The sequence below is a fragment of the Lacerta agilis genome, chromosome 17 (assembly GCF_009819535.1).
Source record: "Lacerta agilis isolate rLacAgi1 chromosome 17, rLacAgi1.pri, whole genome shotgun sequence".
In the NCBI taxonomy this organism is placed as follows: Eukaryota; Metazoa; Chordata; class Lepidosauria; order Squamata; family Lacertidae; genus Lacerta; species Lacerta agilis.
The window spans coordinates 39499386-39518776 of record NC_046328.1 but is presented as its reverse complement, the minus strand read 5'-3'; the positions used below and the strand labels follow the sequence as shown (position 1 = coordinate 39518776).

Here is a 19391-nt window from a genome sequence, read left to right as displayed (position 1 = left end):
AAGGCAGGGTCTGCGTTGATGGCAGGAGACAGACGAGGAAAGACCCCCATCAAATGGCAGGAGGGTCACCCCCTTTCTCCCTCTCCTCCTCCTCCTAACTCAAGCACAGCACCAGTTTCTGCTGGAGAAAACGGAGGGAATCAAGAGAAAACGTTTGGGCCATTGGCAGGATGGGGAAATGTCCTTCCCAAGAGGTCCTGGAATACTTCCTGCTCAGGAAGAGTTTGGGGCGGCAGAGAGGAGCCCAGTCCAGAGTCAAAGAGGAGGAGCAGGGGGTTCCTTCGCGGAGCTTGCAGAGAAACTGGATCACCAGCACGACAACGACAAGGAGAGGAGGGCAGCCGGAGGATCGGAGACAGAGGAAGCTCCTGCAAAAGGGGAGAGGGGGGGGGGAGTGGATGTGGGTCAACAGGCACAAACCCCTCCCACATCAAACCTCCTAATCCATATTTTACCCCGGGAGGCTGTGGTGAATTAATTGCAGAAACCGGAGCAAAAACAGCTTGCTTCAAACACGGGAGCCGATTTATGGCCTGTGGACAATAACTTGTTTGCCGTGACCCGGTTTTCAAAATTAAGGGGATCCCGGGAAACCGTTCCCAGTCAAGGGGACTTGGGGGCAAAAGAGGGCAGGGAGCTCCTTCCCTTAAGGGTCGTCTTGGGACAAATGAACCTGCGAGGTGAAGCCACCAGATTACGGGGCATTGGGGCGTATCAGTTTAGCTGGGAACAACCCAGGATGAGCCCCACAACTGAAGAGAAACACTTTCTGCGCCAGATTCAGCAGACTGTGGCCCATGAAAACCTCTGATGCCACAATTAATTTGCAAAGGCTTTCAGGGGCTGCAAGACTCAGGTTTCGTTTCATTTTTTTGTTGCAGCAAAAGGAGTCACCTTGCAAGGAACTCCTCACTGCTGGGAGATCCAGCACAATCGCATCTGACACACATCCAACTTGCACCATTTCAAGCTGGGCTGGTTGAAACTGCGCTCCTTAAATCCAAGCCAGGTGGATTTAGTGTTAGTATTTTAAACTTTTTTTGGTTGTTCTGGACTATGGTTGTGAATTTTTCTCAGTTTTCTCCCTTAACTTTTTGTAAACCACCTTGAGGGGTTCGGTTTTTGTCTTTTCTTTTCACAATCGAACAGTGTACAATTTTAATGAAATAATTAAACAGCAGCAGCACCCGTGGGTTGGGCTTAATTTGGGGAAAGTTACTTGCCTGTGAATACTGTTCCTTATCAGATCTGCCTGGATAAATTAGGTGGGGCAGCTGGTTGCAAGATAAACAAATGCATGCAGCAAAATAGGTAAAGGTAAAGGGACCCCTGACCATTAGGTCCAGTCGCGGACGACTCTGGGGTTGTGGCGATCATCTTGCTTTACTGGCCGAGGGAGCCGGTGTTTGTCCGCAGACAGCTTCTGGGTCATGTGGCCAGCATGACTAAGCCGCTTCTGGCGAACCAGAGCAGCGCACGGAAACGCCGCTTACCTTCCCGCTGGAGCGGTCCCTATTTATCTACTTGCACTTTGACGTTCTTTCGAACTGCTAGGTTGGCAGGAGCTGGGACCGAGCAATGGGAGCTCACCCCGTCGTTGTGGGGATTCGAACCGCCAACCTTCTGATCGGCAAGCCCTAGGCTCTGTGGTTTAGACCATAGCGCCACCCGCATCCCATGCAGCAAAATACCTGATGGCTATTCAGCAACTGAATTTGCAAAGGAGGGGGGGCCAGGAGCAGGTCTGACCCCCCCCCCTTTAAGCAGAGAGCTGAGGGTCCCCCCTGCCTGCTGAGCCCAGACCCAAAGGAGGACAGGGAGACACGGAGCAGAAACACAGACCTGCGCAGAGCGCCCCACCTGGCAAACGTGCATCACCTCCATCCTCTCGGCCGGCTTTCACCTCTTCCGGAGCCTCTGCATGAAGCAACAGGTGACGGTGACCAGGACACTGACCCCCACGAAAAGGGCGCTGGAGACTCCGGCCAGGAGAGGGATGAACAAGGTGTCGATGGCTGCGGAGAGGAGAGGAAGAAACGGAGAAGGTCAAGAGGCCAATGGGATACGTTGAAAAGCACCTTTCCCCCCCAAAAAACCAGGGTCCTTTTCGTTGGGATAATTCAAAGGGAAATTCCCAGGTGTCAAAAAAGACTCTTTATGCATGCCACTACAGCAGTCCGTGCTGTGTTAGCTTGGTAGCCAGATTCTGTGCCCAGATTTGTAGGCACGGATCATCCTCTAGAATAAAATAGCTTACTAGGGAAAAGCTGAAGTCCTTTTTTGGGGCGCCTTAGGATCAAATTTGGGGCGCCTTAGGATCAAATCTCAGTCGTACGGATGTATGTGTATATATATCAATTTTAACTCATGAGCTATTGCTGCATTCTATTCTAATTGTATATTTTATCTTGAATTATGAATGCTGTCACTATTGTGTTATGCGAGTTGGTCTTTGTAAAAATATTATTATTATTATTATTATTATTATTATTATTATTATTATTATTATTATTATTATTTTACAGCAGACTGCGTTTTGTTAGCCCAAAAACGGAAGGTTCCAACCAAAGAAGAATGGCAACTTAAACTGATGGAATACGCGCAGCTTGCAGATTCAACATACAGAATAAGAGAACAAGAAGAACATATGTTTAAAGAAGACTGGAAAATGTTTTCTGATTATTTGGGTGAAAATTGTGTTCATTTAAAAACGTTGGCAGCATTAAGATAAACTCAACAGTGTAAATAAGTTTTGATGAATGTAACAATGGATTACTGAATGGTTTAGTTCACGCAAAATATGCAGGGATGTGTGGTCTGCAAAATGAACCAAGGAAAGAGAAGAAAGGACGTCATGGATTTAAGGTTGTTGAAATGAATATCTTGAAATGTAAATTAGAAATCTTAATAAAAATTAGAGAGAGCGCAAGAGAGCGCAATGGGCTACTGCAAAGGAGGGCATCTCCATGCAACACTAAGCCATTTAGAATCAGAGACGCAGAGAGTTATAGAGTGGGGAGGGTCCCCCAAAGGCCATCTAGTCCAACCCCCTGCAATTCCGCTCAGGAAGAACACCTTGCAACAGGAGGGCCTTTCTGGGGACTGTTTTAGAACCCCCCCCCCCAATGGATGTAAACTGTCCTTGGGCCTAGTGGTGAGAATCAGAGAACTGCAGAGATGGAGGATGCCCCCCAGGGTCGTCTAGGCCAGCCCCCTGCAATGCAGGAATCTCAGCTGAAGAATCCCTGACAGGTGGCCATGCAACCTCTGTTTTGGTTTCCGGCAACTGGCACTCTTTCATCATGCGAAAGGCTGGACTGGATGAATCCCGAGCCGGAATTAAGATTGCCGGAAAAAATATCAACAACCTCAGATATGCTGATGATACTACCTTGATGGCAGAAAGTGAGGAAGAATTAAAGAACCTTTTAATGAGGGTGAAAGAGGAGAGCGCAAAATATGGTCTGAAGCTCAACATCAAAAAAACTAAGATCATGGCCACTGGTCCCATCACCTCCTGGCAAATAGAAGGGGAAGAAATGGAGGCAGTGAGAGATTTCACTTTCTTGGGTTCCATGATCACTGCAGATGGTGACAGCAGTCACGAAATCAGAAGACGCCTGCTTCTTGGAAGAAAAGCAATGACAAACCTAGACAGCATCTTAAAAAGCAAAGACATCACCTTGCCGACAAAGGTCCGTATAGTTAAAGCTATGGTCTTCCCAGTAGTAATGTACGGAAGTGAGAGCTGGACCATCAAGAAGGCTGATCGCCGAAGAATTGATGCTTTTGAATTATGGTGCTGGAGGAGACTCTTGAGAGTCCCATGGACTGCAAGAAGATCAAACCTATCCATTCTCAAAGAAATCAGCCCTGAGTGCTCACTGGAAGGACAGATCCTGAAGTTGAGGCTCCAGTACTTTGGCCACCTCATGAGAAGAGAAGACTCCCTTGAAAAGACCCTGATGTTGGGAAAGATGGAGGGCACAAGGAGAAGGGGACGACAGAGGATGAGATGGTTGGACAGTGTTCTCAAAGCTACCAACATGAGTTTGGCCAAACTGCGGGAGGCAGTGAAGGATAGGCGTGCCTGGCGTGCTCTGGTCCATGGGGTCACGAAGAGTCGGACACGACTGAACGACTGAACAACAACAACAACAACAACAACAACAACTGGCACTCTGAAGCATCCCTGCCTCCATCTTGGCTTGTGGCGTGATGATAGAAAAAGAGAGGTGGTTTGCTTTTGCTGCCCAACTCCCAAGGGACTGAGTCCCCTAAGTCCAGGATTGGTCAGAGATGAATGGATGGGTGCTGGATGCAGCGAAAGCAAGGCAGGTCTTTGTTGCAACAGAGACACCGAACCAAGAAGAAACATCTCTTTTAAGGGTTTGCATTTTGGCGAGGAGAAGGGGGACATCTCCTCTACAAACCGCCAGCGATCGCATCACACACCAGGTGGGGTTCCTGTGGCTCAGGCAGGCCGAGGTGTGGTATTCCTGAGGATCTGGCAAATTTTACGCGGTTCCAGACACAGTTTACACAAGACATTAGCATTTGATAAGACCATCAGACATCTCTCAATGCAGAGCAGCTGGGCAAGCAAGGACAATTCATACCAAGGAGGTTCATAGATATAGGAGAGGAATTCCTTCAGGGACTTTCCCTGACTGCTATCTGCCTCCCTGTTCTCAGGCAAGGGGGGTTAAGGAGGCAGAGGAAATATTTAGCGTCTTAAGGAGACCCAATATGACTTTTGGATTGCTCTCCTGTAATATTATAGACATGTGGGTTATATACTTATGTATGTGTGTTTACCTCGTGCAATTATCAACATTTATTCTATATTTAAGACCTTAGAATTGCTATAACAGGCAACTGACAGCCCTCTCCTCCTCCTCCATATATTTGTCCAACCAGATTTTAAAGGCACCTAGATTGGTCACCACTGCCTCCTGTGGCAGGGAGTTCCACAGTTTAACTCTGCGCTCTGCAAAGAAGGCCTTTCATTTCATCTGTGAAAAAGGACATCACCTGCCCCAGATCTCCCAACAGGAGGATTCTGCCCGACTCCCCCCCCCAAAAAAAGAAGGGGTTACTCACCCAACGTGTACGGATAGACAGTGACCACGTTGGACTTGGCAGATCCAGCCTTGTACCAGCTGAGGTCCGGGTAGCGCACCCAGGCGGTGACGGCGCAGTGGTACTTGCCCTCGTCCGACGGCTGCACCCCGTGGAGGCGCAGGCGGTGGCTGGTGGGTCCGGCTTTGTCCACGCTGACGGCGCCCCCCGAGGGCCGGCTGGCCAGGTCGGCCACCCCCTCGCGGCTGACGGAGGCCAGCAGGACTCCGTGAGATGTGGGGCCCTCGTCGGGCAGCTCCACCCACCAGCTGAGGGCCAGGGCTATCTCCTGCGTGGCTTCCACCGAGACGTTGCAGCGCACCTCGGCCGTGTCCCCGCGGTAGATGGTGGCGGACGGCAGCCACGCCGTGGCCTCAAGCACCACCGCTGCAGGGGAGGCAAAGAAGGGGAGGGACTCAGCATCGCCAAACCCCGGCAACGTCTCTCAGTAACACACTCCTCTGCCCGGCAGCTTCAATTATTATTTTTCTTAGCCAACCCATCGAGTCCAGCACCCTCTTCCGACGATGGCCAAGAGAACCTGGGAACCGAGGTAGACTGCCTCTGGCACTGGAGGTTCCACGGGGACCTAAGAAGAGCCTGGCTGCTGGCTCAGGCCACAGGGGGCCACCTAGGCCAGGGTCCTCTCCTCACACTGGCCAACCAGATACCCCATTTCCGAAAACCTTCTCCCCTCCCGTGGCTTCCAGCAAGTGGCATTCACAAGAACGGCTGCCTCTTCACTCTGGAGATAGAGCACAGCCACTGCGGCTGGAGGCCATCGATACCTGTAGCCCTCTCCTCTGTGAACTTGCCCAATCCTCATTTATTTGCATAAATAAATATTTTTATAGCGCTGTATTATAAAAAATGTATCACAGAGGTTTACAATATGAAAACCCCAAACCAGACAGTAAAGTCACGGGAAGTTTAAAGCAAGTCAAAAGCAACAAGAAATTGGGAACAGGCACCTACGGGCCTTTGTGGAGGGAGGGATGTCTCCCAAACTGCCTGCCTGGCAGGAGAGAAAGATTTTCAGTGGGCATTTAAAAAGTGGCACAGAAGGCGCCCGCCCGGTTCTGTTCGTCCTTTTGATTTTACATTAACTAAAAATATATATTGTTTGATTCAGCAGCACAGGTGTGTGTTTTTTTAATTTTTACGGTTTATTTCCTCCTCCTCATTTTTTGCCTCACAACAATCTTGGCAGGTAGGTGAAGCTGAGAGCGAGCGACTGGACTGAGGTCACACACAGTGAGCTGGTTCAAAGCTCCCCAGATGCTTGGAGAGCCAATGTGAATTTTAAAATACTGCCATGTTCCTTGATTGTACTGTTTTGTCTTGTTTAAGCCGCTTTGGAGGTTTGTTTTTACAATCAAGCGGTGTGTGCGTTTTATGAAATAAATATAAATGAATAAATCTATGTAAAGGAGAGGAGGAGGAGGAGGAAGAAGATGATGACGACTCTAAACAGGACATGAGCGTGCAATCAGCTTTAACGGTTCCAGGGGTGCGAAGTGTCCTTGTGCCAGCAAATGAGAGGGGCAAATTTGGTGACCCAAAGCCAGCTCAGCGGCCCCATACGCACCTTCCGATTTCATGTCCACCGCCAGGGCCTCGGACCGGACACTGGCCACTTCGCGCAGCTTGGCGCCGGGGGAGCGCACAAAGGCCCACACCACGCACCGGTAGGAGCCCACATCGCTGGGCTGCGCAGACTCGATCCGCAGCTGGTAGGAGCCCAGGGGAGAGGCCAGTTTCTCCAGGGAGACATGGCGCCGGCCGACGTCGCGGTTGGCGTAGCTGTCGCCCAGGACGAGCGTCCCGTCCGGGTCCAAACGGGCCACCAGGCGCCCTTCTCCGTCACTGCCCTGGCTCACTTCCCAGCCAAGGGAGTAGACGGCGTGGGGCAAAGGGGAGGCCTGGAGGCCAGAGGCATTGCAGAGGAGTTCCAGGGCTTCTCCAGAGCCGACGCGGACTTTGGCGGGGCTGGCGGAGGCAGCCAACTGGCTGGCTGAAAGCAGAGCAGAGGAAGTCAGGGGCGAGAAGGTCAGAGCAGCCCATGCGCAAAAGGATCGAGGGGTCCTAGCGGGTCACAATTTTGACAGGAGGCAACCTTGTGATGCAGCAGCAAAAAAGGCTAATGCAATTCTAGGCTGCATCAACAGAAGGCCAGTGTGCAGATCAAGGGAAGTAATAATATCACTCTATTCTGCCCTGGTCAGACCACACTTGGAATACTGTGTCCAGTTCTGGGCACCACAATTTAAGAAGGATGTTGACAAGCTGGAAGGTGTGGAGAGGAGGGCGACCAGGCCGTATGAGGAGCAGTTGAGGAAGCTGGATATGTTTAGCCTGGAGAAGTGGAGACTGAGAAAAGGTATGAGAGCCATCTTCAAATACAGTGGTACCTTGGTTCTCAAATTTAATCCGTTCTGGAAGTGCATTCCAAAACCAATAGAAAGTAATGCAAAATGGATTAATCCGTTCCAGACTTTTAAAAACAACTCCTAAAACAGCAGTTTAACATGAATTTTACTATCTAATGAGATCACTGATCCACAAAATGAAAGCAATAAATAATGTACTGCAGTCACACAATCAATCAATCAATCGGCAGCTGAACTGGGTTCCACGCAGTCACAAAAACAAACAAAAAGAGCCGCAAAAACACAAAATAAATAGCAAAAACAGACAGACCTCAGCGTAACACTCAAAGCGGAGCACGTTCGGCTTCCAAAAAAAGTTCGCAAACCGGAACACCATACTTCCGGTTTTGCAGTGTTTGGCTTCCAAGTTGCTTGAGCACCAAGGCACCGCTGTATCTGAAAGGCTGTCACAAAATGTCACATGGAAGAGGGGACAAGCTTGCGTTCTCCTGCTCTGCAGGGGAGGACACAAACCAGTGGACCCAAGTTGCAAGAAAGGAGCTTCTGACAACTTTAGGAAGAGCCATTTGGCAGTGGAACAGAAGGTGGCGAACTCTCCTTCGCTGGAGGTTTTTGCAACAGAGGTGGGACGGCCACCTGTCAGGGATTCTTTAGCAGTGACTGCAGGGGGTTGGACTAGAGGACCCTTGGGGGTCCCTTCCAACTCGTACGATTCAACGAATGCAGGAATCGCAGCTAAATAATCCCTGGCAGGTGGCCACCGAACCTCTGTTTCAAAGCCACCAGCGAAGGAGAACCGGACGCCTTCTGAGGGAGTCCGTTCCACTGCCAAACGGGTCTTAACCCTCAGACACTCCCACCTCCAAGAGCCACAGTGAATCCCTCTGTGATCCCCGAGGAAGACTCACCCAAGGTGCGGACGGTGACTTGAGCCAGCACCACCCGCTTCTCTGCAATCTGCTGCCAGCTCCCGTCGGGGTCCTGGATCCACTCCCCGGCGACGCAGTGGTAGATCCCCGCGTCTTCGGGCCTCAGCCAACCCAGGACCATCTGGTACTGCCGGTCGCCCGCCTTGGCCAGCGACAGCTCTTGCGCTCGGTGGCGCTCAGCAAATCTCTCGCCAGCCTCCACGGCGAAGTCCCTGCGCACGGCGATCACCTCCTGCAGAGCCTGGAGGTCTTTGGAGGCATCGGGGGAGGACAGGCCGAAGGAGACGGAGAGGTGGACGTGCTGCGGGGTCTGGCTGGTCACTGCGCACGTCAGCTGGAGGTCTTGGCTTTCCCAAAGCGCCACCTGCAGCGGAGAGGCGGGCAAAGCCCCCCGGCTGCGGAAAGGGGGCTTCGGGGCAGAAGGAGCAGCCGGCAACACAGAGAGCTTGTCGGGGATGACTGGGGGGGCAGGAGAAAAAGCGGGTCAGTCACATCAGGCGAGGGGAAATTACGGCTCTGCAAAAATGTGCATCCCGAAACACATCAGCACTAAGGTGCAGGTGAATTTTCAATGGGGTTTTAATTGTATTTTGAGGCACACCTTCTCCAAATCTAGGCATGCATAGACAGTGGTACCTCGGTTTTTGAGCATCTCGGAAGCTGGACGTTTCGGTTTTCAAACGCTGAAAACCCGGAAGTCATTGCTTCCATTTTCAAACACACCTCAGAAGTCGAACAGCATCCGCTGTGTGTTTTTCAGTTTTCCCAACTGAACTTGCAGCCAACCCTTTGTGCCTCGGTTTTCGAACGTTTCGGGAGTCTTCTGGAACGGATTACATCCGAGAACCAAGGTACCAATGTATAACACACGCGCCAGTTAGAGTTGGAGTTGCACTGCAAAACTGAGAAAAGTGCAGATTCCAAAAAGTGTGTTTTGGTTTTTATGTTGCTTCAAGAAGAGAGAAAGATTATGTTTCTCATGAAAAATCAGGTGGTTTTTCATTCGACTCTGAGCCCACCGGACTCCTGTGCGTTGTGCTCACTGAAATTAATCAGCATGGTGAACCTAACTTCATTCATTTCAATGGGTGTATGCTTGAGTAGAATTTATTGCATTCCAACCTCATCTTTTTCTCCAATGAAATCAAGGGGGCTCACAGGGTTCTCCCCCTCCCCATTTTATCCCCACAACAACCCTGTGAGGTAGGTGAGGCTGAGAGAAGCCCTGAGGTCCCACCCAGTGCGCTTCATGGCTGAGTGCAAATTTGAACCCTGGTCTTTCCAACATCAAAGTCCAGGACTCTAACCACTACACCGCACTGCCTATTTTGTTTTATTTTCCACCTGTCACTCAAAGGTCCCGGGGAGAGCTATGAAAATTTAAAGCAGTTGAAAAACCTGCTTAAAACAACAACAAAAACTTACACTTCCATTTTACAGACAAACAAAATACATTTTAAATTCCATTTCTGTCCTGTCCTCCCTCCCAAAGAAGCCCAGGGCTGTAAGTGCACCGTCAAAGCGCCTTGAAACCAGTTTCAGTGCTGAAGCAGACTGGGAAAGATATCCATAAGGACATGAGAAGCGTCTGCTGGATCAGGCCCAAGAGAGACTATTGAGGTGCCCATTACCAGAATCCAAACACAAGAGCAACACTCTTCCAGCCGTGGAGGCAAAGCCAAGTCATTCTGGCTAGCAGCCCTCGATAGCCCCCTACTCCTTTATGAATTTATCCAAACCTCTTTGAAGCCATCTAGGCTGGTGGCCAGCACTGCCTCCAGTGGCAGGAGGTTCCACAGTTTAACAGCACTGACTCTTGATGCAGGGACAGAGAAGAGAGGTGCACAAAATTTACTTTAATAAAAAATACTATTTTAAAAAAACAACACCCACGGTCCACAATGAACAGAGGCAGGAGCTGCCAGCCCCAGAAAGATTTCTTCCTGGCCACTCTCTGGATTTAGCTGCCAGGAGTATGTGGGGGCTTCAGGTGGGGAGCCAGATGGGCCCTCCTCCTCTCACGCCCCCCCATGGCCCGCCCCGCAGGGCCGCCGCGCTCGGCAGAGCTTGGCCTGTAGACAACTGCAGGCTCAGAAGCCATCTGCTCGTCCCAGCCGCTAAACGGATTAGCGGAGCGGACGTAGGAAAGGCAGCAGCGACCTCGGGGAAAATCACCATTGCTAATGCAGTAAACCTCCACGTCAGATGACCGCGGAAGGTGCCTGCATCCCACAATCGGTCCCAGAGGCAGCGAGGTGTAGTGGTTAGAGTGTCGGACGAGGACCTGGGAGACCAAGGTCCAAATCGTCCCACTTGGCCAGTCACAGCCTCTCTCGGGCTTGCCTGCCCCACAGGGTTGTTGTTGAGGGGATTCTTTGAGGACCAGGACCTGGAGAGAATAGGGTTCGAATCCACACACGGCTGCCACGAAGCTCACAGGATTTGACCTTCAATGAACATAGTATTGCCTATTTGAGTAGGCATTTTCCAGTGCCTTAGGAAGTCAGGCTGCTGGATCAGGCCATCTCGGCCAGCCCTCTATTCTCATGGTGACAAAATCCCCACAGGGCCTAGGAATCCAGATAGACTGCCTGTGGAGCTGGAGGTTCCATTAGGTCATTGGAAGAGCTTACTGGATCGGGCCAATGGCCCATGTAGTCCAGCATATCCACAGTGGCCAGTCAGATGCCCACAAGCAGAAACCCAAAAACAAGCCCAAAACCTAAGCGCAACTCTCCGCACTTGCAATTCCCTGCATTTGCTGCCTCCATCCGTGGAGGGAGAGCAGAGCCATGGGAACGTCAGGAGAGTCTTGCCCATCAGAGCCAGAGCGGCGCAGTGTTTGCGGAGCCTCCAGCTCCAGTGGCAGTCTATCTACATTCCTAAGTTCTTGGGGGAATTTGAGGAAAACTCTGATCCTAAACCTCTCCTGCCTTTCAGCCACACACATTCATGAGAAAGGCTTCGGGTGCAAACCCCGAGAAAAAAATCCGAACCTGCTGCCTTCTTTGGGAGAAGATAAGGCTGAGGAGCAGGCCTTACACAAATCCCTAAGGCGGCTGGATGGCGTTTTGTACGCCTCCTTCCGGCAACTCCTGCAGCCACGCTGGTGCCAAATGTCTCGCTCTGTTTTCCTTTGGGCCAGTGAGGCCGAGGAGGGGGGTGCCTTGTCATCTGGGCAGCCCAGGACCTCCAGACCCACCGCCCAGGCTTGCACCCTGGAGAGGCAGCAAAAGCAAAGCGGGAGGCAGCAGGTAAGAGTTACCTGTCTCTGCAGCCACAGCAGGCTGGGCTAGGATTGGACCCCTCTGGCCGATCCAGAATTACTCTCCTTACGGTTTCGTTGTTTTCAACTTTCTCCCCCTCTTCTGGTCCTGCCCCCCAATACCCCCCCATCGCCCCCTTACCTCTCAGCTCCACCTTGCTGCTGTACGTCCCGTGGTACTTGGAGTCGGTGGTGGGGGTGTAGCATTCGTAGACCCCCGCGTCTTCCGAGCGCACCCCCTTGACCCACAGCGCCACGGCGTCCCCCCGCAGCCGCTGGATGGAGATGTTGCCCGCCTGCACCCGGGGCGCGAAGATGGCGTAAGGGAACTTGGGGTCTTTGGTGCTGACCACCCCGATGGAGATGTCGGGGGCCGACGGGCGGTACAGGAACCACTCAAAGTGCTGCAGGGTGGGGCCCTCGTACTCGGAGACGTTGCAGGGGATGGAGACGGACGTCCCTTCCACGCGGTACAAGGGCCCCGGAGGGAGGTGGACTTCCCGGGCACCGGCGCTCAGGGCTGTGGGGAGGGAAGAGGAGAAGGCATTGAAGAACTGCAGGGAGGGGAGGGACCCCCCGGGGTCATCCAGTCAACCCCGACATGCAAGAATCACAAATCGCTGGCGGGTGGTCACCCAAGCGCTGCTTAAAAACCTCAAATGAATCATGGAATTGCAGGACTGGAAGGGACCCCCAGGGGTCATCCAGTCCAACCCCCTGCGCTGCAGTTGTGGTTAGAACAGGGTCCTAATTCCTCACTCACTTGGGTGACCTCAGGCTAATTACGAGCTCTCTCTCTCATTTTTTAATTACATTTTTCAAACGTTTTCACAATGACCTTCAAATCAAAGAATCACATAGTCTCGTGATTTGTCTTTCCCTCCCTCGTCTCCACAGTGTTTTTGCTCAAACTTCTTCCACTGCATTGTATCTTTATCCATTACAAAAAGTTCCCCTGTTAGCAACTATTTTGTAATTTTTCTTCCGCTGCTTTTATCTCAAACGCTGTAATTTCATTTGACTGCAATGCTTTTCAAAATAGTTCACATTCTTCTATGGAAAGTTCATCATTCGGACCTCTTAGTTTCGCCGTCAGCTTTGCCCTTTCCGCCAGTCCCTCATTCGAAAGCCGTTCCTCCTCAGTTAAGTTGCAGCCTCTAAGCCTAGCCTACTTTGCAAGTTTGTCGTGAGGACGAAGGGAGGAGGGTCAAATCCTGAGCTCCTCGGCAGGATGTAAATCAAGCCAAGGGAAGACGGAAAAACAAGCACCGAGAGACCTTTGGTCGGGTGTGAAAAGCCGAATTATGGGGCCAGGTTTCAGGCAGAGTTCAGCTGTAATCTTCATTGTTTTAATGATTAAACGCAGAGTTGGAAAAAGCCGTTAATTCAGCAGCAGGGCCATGAGAGGTCATATCGGCTAATTCCACCAGAGTGGTAGAAACAGCTATGAGTTGACACTGGGGTGGGAGGAATAATTTTTTTTCAGTGAGGTGGGGCTTTCCCACAAGAAATAACTCAGGGTAACAAAATACCGCTCCCCCCCCCCCATCTACAAAACAGATGCTTCTTGTTGTTTGCTTGCTGGTTTTTGATGAGTCTATTCATAGAACTGTTGAGTTGGAAGGGACCCCCAGGGGCCATCTAGTCTGACCCCCTGCAATGCAGGACTCACAGCTAAAGCATCCCTGGCGGATGCCACCCAACCTCTGCTTAAAAACCTCCAGGGAAGACGGTTCTGCTGTCAAACGGCTCTTGCCGTCAGATAGCTCTGCCTAAAATGTTTAGCTGGAATCATTTCGTTTCTTTATCCCCCACTTTTTTTCTCTGTCTGACAGGGACTCAAGGCTGCTAACAGATAAAATAAGAACAGCTGAAAAACATAGAAAGAATAAGAAAAAAAACATTCATTAAAAAGAAGAAACGTTAAAAGGTCAAGGACCCCTGGACGGTTAAGTCCAGTCAAAGGCGACTCTGGGGTTGTGGCGCTCATCTCACCTTCAGGCCGAGGGAGCCGGCATTTGTCCACAGACAGCTTTCTGGGTCATGCGGCTAGCAGGACCAAGCCGCTTCTGGCACAACGGGACACCGTGATGGAAGCCAGAGCGCACAAAAACACCGTTTACCTTCCCACCACAGCAGTACCTATTGATCTACTTGCACTGGCGTGCTTTTGAACTGCTAGGTTGGCAGGAGCTGGGACAGAGCAACGGGAGCTCACTCCGCGCGGGGATTCGAACCGCCGACCTTCCGATCGGCAAGCCCAAGAGGCTCAGTGGTTTAGATCACGGAATTAAAGCTATCTATCTATGATCTATTTCAGTTTAGATCCTGCCCTTCCTACCAAAGGACCCTTTCAAAGGTGTGGAAACCAGGCTAAAAAAATCCCCATCTCCCTTGGTCATCTCAGTCGCCCTCCTTCTGCACACGTCCCAGCTTGTCGATATCCTTCTTAAACTGGGGTGCCCAGAACCGGACCCAGGACTGCAGGTCAGCTCTGGCCAAGGCAGAATCCAGCAGTGGTATCACTTCCCTTGATCTGGCCTGGAATAGCATTCGCCTTTTTTGCTGCTTCATCACACCACTGGCTCATGTTGAGCTCGGAATAGATGACTCTTGGGGTCTCTCTTCCATCCCTACGCGGGGGGGGGGGGGCATTATAGTGGGTTAAGGCTGGGCATCGAAAGAGATGCACTGGGAAGAGCATATTAAAATATGATGCACTGGGAAGAGCATATTAAAATATGACACCCCAATCTGACTCGGTAAATGTGGGGTGTTCAAGAGGACCTCAGCGTGCGGAATAATTTCCAAGGGCTGGAAAACAAAAGCAATTCTCTGCAAGTCAGCTCAGCTGGGAATCAGCGCCAGAGAGAAAAATACCACACGGCCCTTAATTCCATAACAGACTCATTAAGCCAAATGAGTCCGCTGGGGAACCCTCCCTCCCCCTGGCAACTGGGGCAAGGGGATTCTCTTCCCGGCAACAAACAAATCCGCCCTGTTGATTACAGAAATCTCCAGGCCGTGGACCGGGAGCAAGAGCTGCTGCTGGGCGCACCATGCGGTGGTCGCAGAACTCTGCACGCGGTTATGGAGAGACGGAGACGGGTGGCCTGGTGCCCAAAGGAGACACCCCGCAGCAGTAGCACGCCAAGGAGAAGAACAACAAAGCTGCCTTCTTCTCTGGAGAGGAGCTGCAAAGGCAGACACCCAAATCTGGGGCACCATGCATGCGGGCAGCCGGCAAGATCTAGGTCAGCCCACCTCAGCCAGGGGGCCCCCTCCCCTCCCAGGCACGGCAGACCCCACCCAGCGTGACTCCAGACTGCAAAGATGCCGTCCTCGGGTTTATTAAAGGACAGCGTGACACAGCGGTCAGGGTATCAGGCCAGGATCTGGGAGAGACGAGGGTAAGGATCCCTGCTCTCGCAGAGTGTGACCTCAGGGGCCAGTCCCTGCCTTTCTCAGGCTCTCCTACCTTGCAGGGTTGCTGTGCGGATTAAATGACAAGGAGGGGAGAGAACCGTTGGCACCACTTGGGGTTCTTTTGGGGGGGGGAGGTGGGACAGAAATGCCATTTATAAATAAGAAGGCCACAACTCCCCAGGGAATTTCTGCTTGTGGAAATAAGGAAAGGAAATGTGAGCTGTTGCTAGGTACTTTTTCCAAATATATAAATCGAAAGCCTCTGCAAGGAATCCAATGGCACAAATTTGCCTCAGCTTTGCATCTGCTGCTTTGCATATATGTAGATAGGGGGAGCTGGCTTGTCTGGGCAATGGGGCACTGCCCCCCAAGCTGCCTTGTGACTTGCATCTGATTCCGGAGCCGGCCCTGACTGACAGCTCCCTCTTCCTGCCACTCCAAGCAGTCATGCGACCTTTTTAATGACAAATTTCTACAATAGAATAACTGGACTCCTCTCTCCCCCTCCCCTATTGATTCTTTCTTTCACCTCGTCCTGCTGCCTCTCTCCCCCCCCCCTTAAATTGGAAGCACCTCAGGGCAGAGACCTCTCTCTCTTTCTGCTTGTTCTCCACTGTGGATAAAATTCACTGTACATGAAGAATTTTGGCAAGAACCCCAGTCGGCGACAGGCAGAAAGTGGTCCATGAGGAATTACTCCTGTGAAGAGATGTGCACATTGAAGGCTCAGGATAAATAACTAAATAAGAATCAACATAGCAGCTGAGTTTTTGCAAACCAGGAAGTCTGGCAGCCCTGTCTCTCTTTCCTTCCCATAAGATACACTTTGGAACTCCCTGCCTATTGATATCAGGCAGGCAGGCGCCTTCAACTTATCCTTTTCGGCACCCGCTAAAAACAAGCCTGACCAGAGAAATGCTGGTGCTAATTTTAGCCCGCTTTAGAATTTTAATTTTTTGTATAGTATAGTTTTGGGGGGGGAAATAACATTTTGTGAACTACTTTGAGGTTGTTGAGGTTTCACAACGAAGAGGTGCATAAATAAAGGTAAAGGTAAAGGGACCGCTGACCGTTAGGTCCAGCCGCGGACGACTCTGGGGTTGCGGCGCTCATCTCGCTTTACTGGCCGAGGGAGCCGGTGTACAGCTTCCGGGTCACGTGGCCAGCATGACAAAGCCGCTTCTGGCGAACCAGAGCAGCGCACAGAAACGCCGTTTACCTTCCCGCCAGAGCAGTACCTATTTATCTACTTGCACTTTGATGTGCTTTCGAACTGCTAGGTTGGCAGGAGGTGGGACCGAGCAACGGGAGCTCACCCCGTCTCAGGGATTCGAACTGCCAACCTTCTGATCGGCAAGCCCTAGGCTCTGTGGTTTAACCCACAGTGCCACCCATGTCCCGGAGGTGCATAAATATTATGCAATTAATAAATAATATAGGTATGCAATGCTTTTTTCAGGGTTGGTGTGAATAAGGATTTTTAAGATGATGAGAAACAGTATCAGGGTAGAGGCTAGAGACGGAGATTTGGGCTAGGGCAGGGGGTGGGGGTTTCGGAGGCTCCCTCGACCATTCCTCATGAGGCTTGGTTTCCAGACCCTTGATCATCTCGGTCACCCTCCTCTGAACACATTCCAGCTTGTCTATAGCCTTCTTAAACTGTGGTGCCCACAATTGGACACAGTATTCCAGGTGGGGGCCTGACCAAGGCAGAATAAAGCGGGACTATGACTTCCCTTGAGCTGGACACTAGACTTCTGTGGATGCAGACTAGAATAGCATTAGCCTTTTTTGCTGCAGCATCACACTACTGGCTCAAGTCAAGCTTGTGGTCTGCCAAGACCCCCAGATCCTTTTCACATGTACTGAGGTCTTGAGGGGGGAGGTCTCCATTAGTAGCCCCCCATCAGGATACGGGTCTCTAAATCTATTAAAGACCCGCACCCTTGTTCCAATGCCACTCTATTCCTAGAATCCCACAGGAGGCAATGATGGCTTTGAAAGAAGATTCAGAGACAAATTCACAGAGGAGGAGAGGCCTATCGAGGGCCACTAGCCACAATGGCTATGCTCAGCTTCCACAGTCAGAGGCAGAGGTTTTTCTGGATGACAGCCGCTGGAAATGGCAGGAGGGGAGGCCGTTTTGGTGCTCCAATCCTACTTGCTGTCTTCCCACTGGACTGCAGGGGGTTGGTCTAGATGACTCTGGGGGTCCCTTCCAACTCTACGAACTGTTCAGCTACTGTGAGAAGAGGATGCTGAGCTAGAGGGGCCATTGGCCTCATCCAGCAGCCTCTTCTTGCATTCTTATTTTCCAGCTTGTCCGTGTCCTTTTTAAATTGGGGCGCCCAGAACTGGTTGCAGGACTCCAGGTGGGACTTGTATACCACTCTGGAAGTGTTGCAGACCCCGCCCCAGGGATCTTAGCGCAAAAGGCGGTTAATAAAAATTACAAGATAATTGTTATTCATAATATTTTCTGAGCGAGCTGTCAGAACCTGAGTCTTCCCCGCCCCCTCCTACGCATTTCCCCAAGCAGAACCCCCCCCCCCGCTTTCTCTTTCCATCTGTCCACCCCCTCTCCTCCAAATCCTCCCAGATGTCCCTCCAAAACTCCTAGATTAGGTTGGGGGTTTATCAGGCGGCTGGGGAGGGCGGACTGGGAGAGGCATCTGCAAAATCCTGGCAGGCCAGCAATTCCCAAAACCCATGGAAAGGCTGATAGGAACCACATTCTGCACCCCCCACACACACACACCCTTCCCACAAAGCCTGAAAACCTTCCAAGCCACTAAATGCATCTAGCGCTCTTCTCTCCCCCCCCCCCCCGGTTCCATTCAACAAAAACCAAAACCTTGCAGCCTGGCTGAGTCAGGCCTGCATGGAAAAATCTTTTTTCTAGAAGCCTTGAAATGTGTCAAAGGAAAACAAATGGCATTTCTGCTGTTAAAGACAAGACGCTTTGTACTTGCGAGGGGGGGGGGGGGAGAGAAAGATAAAGAGCCAGAAAATGAAATCAGATTCAACCTCGGATGCAGCCACGCCACTGGCAACTAACCCCCGCCCCCCCGCTCTTCTTTACCATGATGCCCCAGCAGAGAAATGGCACAAGATTGCGCCCCCGCCTCCCCAAGCATAAAATGCAAAGGGAAGTCTCTGCGCTCGCCACCCTGCAATGCCTCGCAAGATCAAAGTCTTCGCATAGGGAAAGCAGGATTGCAAACCACCCTCTTTTTGCAAGCAGAAGGGGGGGGAACAGTTGCGGTCCCCCCCCCCGGCCCCAGTCCCTGCGCGCGCCGTTTCTGCCTGAGGATGCAACAATGAAGGCTTTTGCCTTGCAAGGGCGGGAACGGGGGCGCGCAATCGAGCCGCCCACAGACCCCAGCCCCTCCCCACAGAACCCCCCCCCCACCCTTCTCCTTCCAACCCACCAGGCCCAGCAAAGGCTTCCCCCACCCCTCCAGAAAATGAAGTCCAAGCGGCTCCACGGAGGCACCCCCGGGCCGGACTCACCGGCCAGCAGGAGCAAAAGGAGATTCGGCGGCGCCTGCTTGCAAGCAGCGTCCATCTCGGAGGGAGGGGGGCAGGCCGGATCGGGACTGGCCGCTTGCAAATGATGAAGATGAGGATGAGGACGGGGCGCCTCTGCCGGCTGCTTCCCGGGCTCCTGCAAGCGCTCCCCGCCTGGCCACGCCTCTCCCTCTCCCCCTCCCCCTCCCCACGCCGCCTCGTGCCAGCCAGATGTGGGGAGGAGGGGGGAAGCGCGGGGGAGTCAAGCGCGCGTTTGCACTCTGTGCATGCCCCGGAAAGGTTGCCTTGCTCGCTCGCTTCTTAACCTGCTTTTAAGGACGGCGGATTCATTGATCCAGATCAAAGCAGACGAAGATGGCGGTGAAGGGAGGGAGCAGGGGAATCGAGCGCGCTTTTGCACTCTGCACGCGCTCAGGGGACTCTTCCGACAGGGTTGGCTTTCTATATTTCAGAAGCATTTCTCGCCTGCCATAAGGGATCGGTCATAAATAGATCTATTATTGTCCATAGCCCGCCTTTTATTTTATTTTTTACCGAGGCAGTGACTCAAGGCAGCTTACACAAATTAACTGCGCAGCTGAAATGCAGAAGGCTAAAAACGTAGGAAAGAGCATCGTTAAAAGGTAATTAAACTCCATCAAAAACAAAACTGCCAAAATGCTGATACAGTAATAAAAACAGTGTGGCGTTATTTAAAAGCCCTTTATTTTAAAAATAGTCCCAGAGGCC

At 51.7% G+C, this 19391-nt stretch overlaps 1 protein-coding gene across 1 annotated transcript; it reads right to left on the bottom strand.

Annotated features, from left to right (window-relative positions):
• Nucleotides 1-274: 274 nt before the first annotated feature.
• IGSF8 (immunoglobulin superfamily member 8) lies at nucleotides 275-18747 on the bottom strand. Its single transcript, XM_033135980.1, has 7 exons — nucleotides 18645-18747; nucleotides 11848-12225; nucleotides 8420-8899; nucleotides 6710-7135; nucleotides 5104-5508; nucleotides 1861-2015; nucleotides 275-368 (listed from the first exon to the last, which is right to left on the bottom strand). The coding sequence occupies exons 1-6, from the start codon at nucleotides 18697-18699 to the stop codon at nucleotides 1900-1902; spliced, it is 1860 nt and encodes a 619-aa protein (XP_032991871.1). The 5' UTR covers nucleotides 18700-18747; the 3' UTR covers nucleotides 275-368; nucleotides 1861-1899.
• Nucleotides 18748-19391: the final 644 nt, after the last annotated feature.

Bases quoted from the DNA above. Each gene is read 5' to 3' on its own strand.
- IGSF8 (XM_033135980.1), bottom strand. From the start codon at position 18,699: ATGGACGCTGCTTGCAAGCAGGCGCCGCCGAATCTCCTTTTGCTCCTG. The intron at 12,226-18,644 runs GTGAGTCCGGCC...CCCTCCCCACAG, and splicing joins CCTTTTGCTCCTGCTGGCCG to CCCTGAGCGCCGGTGCCCGG. The intron at 8,900-11,847 runs GTAAGGGGGCGA...CTGCCCCCCCAG, and splicing joins CAGCAAGGTGGAGCTGAGAG to TCATCCCCGACAAGCTCTCT.